At 30.4% G+C, this 10,430-nt stretch overlaps 1 protein-coding gene across 2 annotated transcripts; it reads left to right on the plus strand.

Moving 5' to 3' along the window:
- The first annotated feature begins 236 nt into the window (after positions 1–236).
- On the plus strand, positions 237–2,198 carry LOC134719573 (uncharacterized). 2 transcript variants are annotated; one of them, XR_010107621.1, is made up of 4 exons: positions 237–391; positions 893–943; positions 1,412–1,471; positions 1,947–2,198. XR_010107621.1 is itself a non-coding variant. In XM_063582567.1 (2 exons), the coding sequence occupies exons 1-2, from the start codon at positions 1,368–1,370 to the stop codon at positions 2,194–2,196; spliced, it is 354 nt and encodes a 117-aa protein (XP_063438637.1). In that variant the 5' UTR covers positions 1,271–1,367; the 3' UTR covers positions 2,197–2,198. The 2 variants fall into 2 exon arrangements, 1 of the variants encoding a protein (XP_063438637.1); XM_063582567.1 differs by lacking the exons at positions 237–391; positions 893–943 and having other exon boundaries at positions 1,271–1,471.
- Positions 2,199–10,430: the final 8,232 nt, after the last annotated feature.

The following is a 10,430-nucleotide window of genomic DNA, read 5'->3' on the forward strand; positions in this document are numbered from 1 at the left end:
TAGATATATATACTAGTATGATAAAATTTGTTCAAAATTTGCTGAAAAATGTGCTACTATGTATTACATAATTATGAAATAATATAAAAATCAAGAATAATGAATGATAAAAAATGCAACCCTTTCGGTTCACAATCTGTTCTTCTGATAAATTCCTCCAATCTAAGGACCAACTGTGGGGGTGCTACCCCCGGCACTCCCTCTGGATCCGTCACTGGTTCATCATGTCTTAGTTCTATAACATATGACCTCGGGGGCATTATTTACTATTTCTATTTGCTGTTCTGATATTTATACAAAATTATGTTAACCTATCTCACTTTTACAGGAGACATGAAGAGAATGATAATGACAGGACTGGGAGTAACAAGTATTATTTAAAGAGAACACGGTTAGTAAATACTAAACTTACAAAATATATTATTCTGCGGGAAAAAAAAACTTTAAGTAAAACCAAACATGAACATATAGGAAATTTTAATTAGTGTCGAAAATTTACAATCTTTCATACTAAAAACATCTTAGATTAGGTAAACAGGAAATGGATATAAAATACATTGACAAAACATGCGTTCCAAATTTTGAAACAGTTCACATGAACCACTTTATAAGTATAAGTTTACGAAAACATTTTGGGGAGTACGAATTTATTCCGGCAGTGTATTCTTTCCTTTTGGATAAAATGTACTAGAGTAGAATTTCCACAACACTATACACTGGAAAGAAAGTACACTTACATAGGATGTAAAATCTTGAATTTATATTCATATATTAGTAGATTCAATTTTAGTTGTAGAACACAAAATAAATATGACTTTAAACATTGTATTGATTACTATTGTTTTCACAAATACAACTCACTTGAAATTATTTATTTAGAATGTCTATACAGAAGAACTGAGGAAGAGAATGATAGGAGTAACAAGGATTTCAAGAGAGCACGGTTAGTAAATACTGAACAATCAAAATAAATTATTTTGTGAAAAACTTTAAGTAAAACCAAACTAGACGTAGGGTGTCCATGGGATAACCATAACGTTTTTCGCACAGGAAGTCTATATCTCCAGAAGTTTTAGTTGTCGAAAATTTAGAAAACCATCATACTAAAATCATCTTAGATCAAGTAAACAGAAAGTGGGTATATATCACATTGGACGAAACATTTATTCCCATTGAAACAGTTTCCATCATGAACCGTTTTGAAGTATAGGTTGACGATTTAGTTTTTTCGGACGTACGAATGTACGCACGGCGTATACAGAGTTGAATTCATATTCATAGATTAATAAGATTTACTTTTAGTTTTCAAAATATATTGGTTACTATTGTTTTAAAAATACACAACTCACTTGAAATTATTATTTGTTATGTTTATTAAATATATATTAATACATCTCTCTCTCCTTTACAGAACAGAGGAAGAGAATGGTAAAGGTGACAGTGATAGTGACAGAGATATACGGGGAATACGGTGAGTAAATGCTTATTATCTTGGGGGAAAAAATCTTTAATTTATTGATTAAAATCAATCTAGAAACCACATGCTCATGGATAATCATACCTTTTGTCGTAGTACAGGAACACAATGTCACAGGAAATTTTATTTGTTAAAATTTTTTCAAGGCCATATTAGATCAAGTTAACAGGAAATTGATGCATTTAAAAATTTGAATTAGTTTCCATAAAACGTCTTGGCGAAAGTATACGTTAGTGAAAATTGTTTGGGACGCAGGGATGTACGGTCGAACCGTTAAACTCCTAATATGCCACCCGAGGTGAGATGACATAGAATAATCTCTAACACAAACTTAAATACTATAAGATATATCATATTAATCAACAGGAACTTTACACATATCCGATTTTAATGGAATATTTGAAATTTTCCTTGCTATAAACAATTTGTTTATTGTATAATTCTTATTTTCCTTTCTCTTCTTTTGTAGGGTAATTACTACAAGGATATCTCTTAATGAGGCTGAATATCTAAACATCGGATCCACCATTTCGATAATCAATAAAAAGTTGATGAGCGCTGATGTAAAAATCAAATATTTCCAACAAAGTTTAAAGGTGTTGCAAACACAAATGCTGAAAGACGTGAGATTCAACGAGCTTCTTGATCAAAGAAAACAAGAACTTGTAAAACATCACGAGTCATTAATGCTACTGGTGACACAATTAGCACCTGAATAATTCTATTGATGGACTGATTTTTCAAACATACTACTCCTCCACTATGGGTTTCTTGATTTTTTTTACTATTCTTCCTCCTCCGACAATAAAGCAGGAAGATCCTCGTTTGTTGACAGCTCTTCTATTATTGTCGGCGACGCCGGCACATCTTTTGGTATCGTCGGGGGTGTTGTTGTCGACACATTCTTCTTTCCCTCTACCATCTGCAAAGCTTTCTCTTCCTTTGCTAACTGAGTTCTGCTCTGCTCTGAAAAAAGTGTTTTAATTTTAAATTGGATCTAGAAATCAAAGATGTTAAATCATATATTTTTTTAGAATAATAAACATTACAATAGACATAATCACTTAAAACAAGTTTGTATTAATATATATTATGACATACCAGAATACCGAAAGACGGACAAGAACCTACTTCTTAAAGGTTATATTTTATATTCTGACATATTGTGAAACTACTAGTAACTGTCATGGTGTCTTAACTTTAAGGTGGGTCTACAAATTGAAGATGTAAAAACACCAAGGTAAACATTCTACATTGTGAATGGTCGGATTTCGAACAGACTGCAAAGAATGTATAATCCATGATAGTAGTGCGTATTATCAATTACTTACAAGACAAACAAAATATGTTGTTACGAGGATGGTAGAGAGTTATGTTCGTGCAACGTTTTAAGCATTTCATTATGCGCGTACTCCTGTATTTTGATTTTTTTTAAATTTCGTTGTCTTATGATTGCAGGGATACACGTGATACATATTTCATTTAATTCATCGATTGTGTTTCAGTTTATTTCTCGTGCATTAGAAATGATAGTTTAGTATAAAACAATAACTTTGTTAAAATTCTAGACTATACCATTTTGTTATATGAAAAATTGAAAACTTAATGCTTACCTGTGTTTCAAAATTGGAAGCTATCCCTTTCAACTTATCCAAATTAATCAACGTCACCATGTTGTAATATTCCTTTTGCGACATTGAAAAAGTTTTAAACCCTCCAAATTGGTTGGGTCTTTTACGGTGGAAGTATACGGTGCCACCATATGAGTTGATTCTTGTCCAGAAGTTAATGGGTTTGTTTGAAACTATTATAGAGCATGTCCCTTACTAATCTTGATGCTTGTTAAGCCAGAAATATTCTCTTCTAAGATCTCTAACATGGTGTCCGGTAAAATTCTATAAATCTTGATTCTGCTGACTCCTTCTCCAAACAAAACATAGTAATTTGGTGTTCTAAATTTACAACTCTAAATTTCCGATGGGAAAGTTCTGATACATTCATGTGGAACATCAAATTGAACAAACCCGTCTATGGGAATAAATGGCATAACCAACAAGATAAACATTTTTTTTTATTTTCCAATCTTCTTCAATCGTCACAAAATGAGCATGTGCAAAGGTCAATAAATATGATACAGGATAAATTAATGATATATTGTTTCCGATCGAAATATAAAGTCGTTTAAATTTTTAAATATCTAAATGTTTGGTAAATAAAAGTGTTGCTTGGATTGTATTAGGATATATTAAAAAAAAGGGAAGACTTTACAGATATGAGTAGATTTTCATTAAACTGAATTCTATTTTTCAGAATGATATATCCAAGACTACAACACAGGAAAGGAAGCAAGAATATGACATGACAAGCAGTGTCACTACTGAACAGATAGAAAAAAAAAACAGAGGTAAATAGTTTACAATTATGTTTAGACTTAGTATGAAACAACATAATACAAGATAAGTATATTGATTATGAGTATCTTATTACTATGTTTTATCATGTAAGATATGTTGGATAGGTTTATGTGTTGAAATTATCGATAACTTAATAAGTATCTCCACTATAAAATTAATTCTAAATCTGAATTCTATTTTTCAAAATGATGTATCCAAGTCCACAACACAGGAAAGGAAGCGAAAATATGACTTGACAAGCAGTGTCACTACTAAACAGATAAAAAAAACAGAGATAAATAGTTTACAATTATGTTTAGACTTAGTATAAAACAACATAACATAAGAATAGTGGTTATGAGTATTTTATTACTATGTTTTACCATGTAAGATATGTTGTGAAGGTTTAACTATTTGGAAAGGGGTTGTTTGATAAGATTTGTCTATAGATATTTTTCATTAAAACAATTATTCTAAATTAGTCCAGTCAATCTAGCATAAATTTGACCCTAACCTGAAAGTAATTGCAACAGAAGATTTTTAAGTTTTAATCTTTAGCATTATACCCCAAATATACACAGATAAAAGTCCCATAAAATCCAACTTGAGGAAAACTAAAAAAATCACCATTTAAATTTCCTATGGAGATTTGCATTGAAAAGGGAAATAACTCTTGCAAAAAAGGCAGAAATATCAATAAAAATTGATACAAAATTATAACTTTACCGCTTCTATTCATCAGAATGTATTGATTCTTGATTTTTAAGCGGTCTTTAGAGTATAACAAACAACTCTAAAGGTGTTTTCATATATTTTATCAAGCTATAATCTAGATTTCGTAATTTATTAGTTGACCATTTATTGAATTTTCTAACATGTCAAGGTAAAGAATCTCAAATTTGATAAAAATAATTAAGCATGTATTCTTCTTTTTGTGTTTTAAAGTTTCTTAAGATAAGTAAGTTGATGAAAAAATATAATATACAGAGATAAACAATACCAAATTTTCACATTATTTTTTCAAAATGGTTACAAAGCTTCAAATTTGCAATTTCTTTAATGAAAAATGTACGAAAAAAAATTAAACTACCCATAACACTTCGGTTTTGTACATTTCATGAGCAGAAGATTATATAATTCAGTCAAATACAAACTTATAACCACATCAAAGTATCATGCTATACATAAATTTCAAGAAAAACTACCAAAAACTGACCAAAAAAGGCTAATTTTTGCAAGAGTTATCTCCCCTCCCAATGTTAATTTCCATAGGAAATTTAAAATGCTGATTTTTGAGTTTTCCGCAGGTTAGATTTTATGGGACTTTTTTCTGTGTATATAAAGGGCATAATACTATAGATTAGAACTAAAACATTTTCTGTTGCAATTAGTTTGAGGTTAAATCTTAGTTTGACTGGACTAACACAGGAGAGGAAGACGGGAGATGACATAACAAGCAGTGTCACTGCTGTAAAACGGTTAGAAACAACAGAGATAAACATTGAAATGTAAATATAGTTCTCGCAGTAAGGGAGCTACCATTTTTTAGCTGTGATCTCTGTCCTGCCTTTTTATTTTTCACTCTGTTCGGTCCTGCCTTTTTTCTTTTTAGTTTATCCTGACTTTTATTTTTCTAAACTGTCGTCCTGACTTCTTTTTTTTGCAATTTTCTCATCCTGCCTTTTTTTACTCAAAACTCCTGTCCTGCCTATTTTTCAAATTTCACCCCCCCCCCCCCCCTTAAAATAAAATGGTAGCTCCCTCACACATAATGCATTTATTTACATGTTAACTTTAAGTATTTAAAATTCAGAATTTATACTTGGAGATCTTCATAAGATGCTCAGTAGGGATAGAAATCTTCTTGTGAAGATATAGCTTGAAAAATTTCATAGGTTTCCCTTTCATAATTTATCATTTTTTTTACTCATACTATGTATATTTTTGTTGTAGGATCAGGATACCACTCCCTGGATAGTCAGCACTGCAGTTTGGATTACAGGTACAAGTTCCAAATTAGATATTAACCCTTTTTATTTATCATCATTAGGAAAGTTATTTTGTTGACTGTAACAGTGATTAGTGTTTTTATAGTTAGTATTACATATGTGATAAAACATAAATTTGCATACAGAAACATTCAATACTCTAATACTTATACCAATGAAAAGGAAATGGAATGTATGTATAATGTAACTTTATTTTTGATATATGCTGTTATCAAAAGAGGTGTAAAAAAGGGTTAATGCAGGATTGAAAATTGAGGAGGGGGAATCTTTCACTCTTAAAGATTTTTGATTCAAAGTCTCATTTCGAGAAACCTTTGAAAATGGAATAATACACAGTTTAATTTTCATTTCTTTTTTAATTCTTTTAACTATAGTTCTGATATTTGTGCTATACATCCAGGGGGGGAAGAATAACTCATCTAAGTAGGAGAAATTTTAATTCATCTACAAGTTTTGAAATTTTTGCCTGCACCATTGTACATCTGCAATTACCTGTAAAAATATTAAGTTGAATATATGATTGTTGTCTGCTTCTTGTCTATTATATGGGTATATGACACAGCTTTGGCCGTTTGCTTCTGCAACAAGGAAGACTATGTGAGGGAAGTGGTGATAGTGCAAGTTATGTCAGAAATTTGTAATTGCATAATCTATCTGGTAGATTTCAATGAGCACCCTACTGTAGCAAACATGTTTAACAGAGCTTGTAGTTAGACATGCACAAATGAGACATGTGGTAGGTTTGACATTAACACAGTAGTTTACATGAAGTATAATATGAAGTAAAAATTATGCTGTCTGTTATTAATCTTTGACCAAGAAAATATTACCCCTTGACCCTTTCAAAAATTACCCCTTGACCCATTCAAATCAAAATTTAAATGTTCAATTTCAAAGTTTATAAGAAATTAAGCACATCATACGTATAATACATATTTACAGATTCGAATAAAACATATTGTGCCTTATTAACACATCAAAGACCCCTTGATTGATTATAACATGTATTTCATAAAGATTATAACATGTATTTCACAAATTCACTATTTTATTTAATAATTTTATTAACCAGCAATTGTCGATTGGTTTATAATTCATTAAGAATTAATAATATTCATTGTAACAAATTGTTTGTAATTATACTGCTCTTTTAGGGCGTCCCTGATTGGCAATAAAAATATTGTATTATTGAATTGTATTTATATTTCACTTAAGATATATCTATATTTATCATTGTTTTTGTTAATTTTGTGTCAATGGTAGCTTCATTAACATCTTCCAAAAGAATCTAAGATAACTCTATTAATGCTTTGAGCTAATCTGGTGAATTTGTATTCCGAACAGCGATTATACCTGAAATAAATAACCTGTTGTTTACATTTTTCTGTACTTACAATGTCAATGTTATTTTTTCTTATATTCAATGTACCTTTGAGAACCCACCTGTGTGACGTGGCATATCAGGTATGACATAAAATAATTTTTACGATTTAGTATTGATACCTTGCAGTACTATCAATTGTTTTCCTTTAATGGAATTCCTGAGACTTGTTATGTATATAGTCTAGTAGATTTAACAAGGGTGTCGATGTTTGCCGTACATTGTAGGACGAAAGGGAAACATGGTGAATACGATCTCCATTTACAGTCATGTATATGTAAAGCAAAATTATATCCGGGTGAAATTTGATCCGGAGGAAAAAATGTCACAGTAGTTGTTGTTATTTTTTTATCCGGAGGAAAATATTTCCCTGGGATATTTTTTCCTTTGCCGTGAAATTCTATCTGGGTAGTTAACTTATTGAATAGTTATTAGAAAAAACTTATCCTTTAATATACTATGAAATAGTAATAGTGTATTTGAAATAAAGTCAAATTGTTTAAAAAAAAGCCTTATAATGGGAAATAATTTCACAAATTATCCTTGAAAAAATTTCCTGAAATTTTCAAGTCAATATCATCCTTTTAAAAAGAAAATTATAATGAAACATAGGGATGAAAACCAGAAGTAATTTCAAAGATCTTAATTGTGAAATAATATCATGATAAATAAGGTAAGTGAAAAACATGTAAAAGTGAGTTGTTTTCAGATCTCAGTACAAACATAAATTTAAAAGTAAGGTAGAAATATAGATGCATTACTTCTGTTGACAGTAATAGAAGAATTTGATTATGATGATATTTTTAACAATATAAATAGTTTTGTCTGGGGACAGAGATGTAGTTGTTGATTATATGGAAGTCAGATACATCATAGTATAACAATATATTGGAACAAAAGCATGTTTAACAGCTGGATAGTTTTTACCTGTGAAATGTTATCTGTGTTAATAAATCAAATTGTAAGTCATCTTTTTATATAAATGAATGTATAAAATCTAAGATTCAAGGAAAAATTTCACTATAAAATAGATTCAGAAACATGTTATGGTAATATCTTTAAAATACAAATTGCTCATAATTACCTCCCTTTGATAAATTATGCAAATTTGGTCTACCTTTGTGAAACATTTTATAATTATAGTCGGGTATATATTGATTGTGAGTAAATTACATAGTAGGTAATGGGACTTTATTTCACAAGCATCTGTGAAATATAGTACGGCAAATATATACCGGTACATACTATCCGCATTACACAGATAGATTTTCACTCCTCTGGATAAAATCAACCTGTGAAATACCATGCCTGGAAAAAAAATACCGGGACAAATTATCCTCTGGATAAAATATCACAGAGGAAGAAATAAACCGTTACATATACGACAAAGTTATTTTCGGTTACATGTATGTGACGTAGCATAGTAACCTGGGATCCACCTTTTGTTGACAGGTTGATCTGTCAGAGGAATGGAATACCTTACTGAAACTGATAAATTCAATATTATACTGTACTGCTCTTATCTCCTAACGGTAAAAAGCGCGTCGTGTACATTTAATCTGTAATAACTATGTCAACGATATTTTTCTTTTCTCTATGTACCTGTGTGACGTGGCTTCCCAAGAATGCCATAACACAATTATGTTATTTCACCGATGATACCATTTGGTACGTTAAATTATTTTCGTTTGGTGTAACTGGTGAGACTTAAAACCAATGGAGTCAGGATGATCATCTAACAAGGGTGTCCTGAAAATTTTGGAACGAAAGGGAATTATGGTAAAATACGATCTCCATTTCCATTCATGGATACCACAACCGACAATGTTATTTTTGGTTACCTGTATGTGACGTAGCCTAGTAACTTACCTGGGACCTACCATATGTTGACACGTAAACATGTTAGCAACATTTTATAAGTAGGATATATTTCAAAGAGAAACTCATCCTTCTATTCAGCAAAGCCATGTAGAGGCTCTTCATTTTTTCTTACGATAACATTAATAGTACGAAGTGCTGGCTGTTTCTGAATATATGTTACGATCACCATCGGAGAGCCTCTCGTTTTCAGTTCCACCTAGTATCATGTGGATCGGTCAAGGCGGATTGATATTTTTATTTCACTATTATTATTATTATTATCAACCTATTATCTTTACGAAATGAGAATCCTGTACATAGCTCTTTCAAATTGTATTCAGTTTAAGAATTATTAACGTCAAAATTATTTTTATATACCTGTGTATTGATTACTTAGGACAAACTTTGATCATTTGACATTTTAACTGTACGCATTGTCAATCATATGAATTCATCTAGGCTTGAATCGTAATTTTTAGAATATCTGCCACAACTTCGGTGCCCATTACGAAACACTCAATTTAAAGAAGTTGTTTTCCTTTTCGTAATCGACGAGTTCCAGATGTTTATCTCTTTACGAAATGAGAATCATGTATTTACTCTAACAAGGCAGATTGATAATTTTATTTCAATATTATTATTAGTACAGACTTAATATCTTTACGAAATGAAAATCCCGTATTTAACTCTTTCAAATTGTTTTCTTATATAAGAACTGTTAACGTCAAAATTATTTTTATTTACCTGTACAATAATTACTTGGAACACGCTTTGATAATTTGACATTTTAACTACACGCAATGTCAATTAAATTTTTATTAATGATGTCTACTTGATGAAACCGGAATTGGATAGACAATATAAATGGGTTTCTAGATTAATCCTCATTTAATATAATTGGATCTATTTAACCTTAAAGGGCCCTCTTTTAAAGATTCCTGCTTTGTTCAGGTGATCCAATAAACCTAGATAATTAAAAATAAATTTTTATGTAACTATCTAAGTATACATTTCTTGGGACCATTTATGTACCTGTTAACATTTTGTTTTCTTGTAATTTCCTGATCTTCATTGATTTCGATTGCACAAACTTTAAATGCAACAGGATCACATGCATGAACATTTCTAATCTTCAAGAAAATTAAACGGATTTAGTTCCTATCCAAAAATCAAAAGTTCTGTGTTCATTTGTATCAAGTGTAATGAAACCGTATTCGAATGCTTGAATAACTTCATAAAAACTTCAGTATTGTTTTAAGCCTTTTTTAAAGGTTTTTCTTGAAATTGTTTGACATGTAAAGCAATACGAT

The sequence above is a fragment of the Mytilus trossulus genome, chromosome 5 (genome assembly GCF_036588685.1).
Source record: "Mytilus trossulus isolate FHL-02 chromosome 5, PNRI_Mtr1.1.1.hap1, whole genome shotgun sequence".
Taxonomy (NCBI): Eukaryota; Metazoa; Mollusca; class Bivalvia; order Mytilida; family Mytilidae; genus Mytilus; species Mytilus trossulus.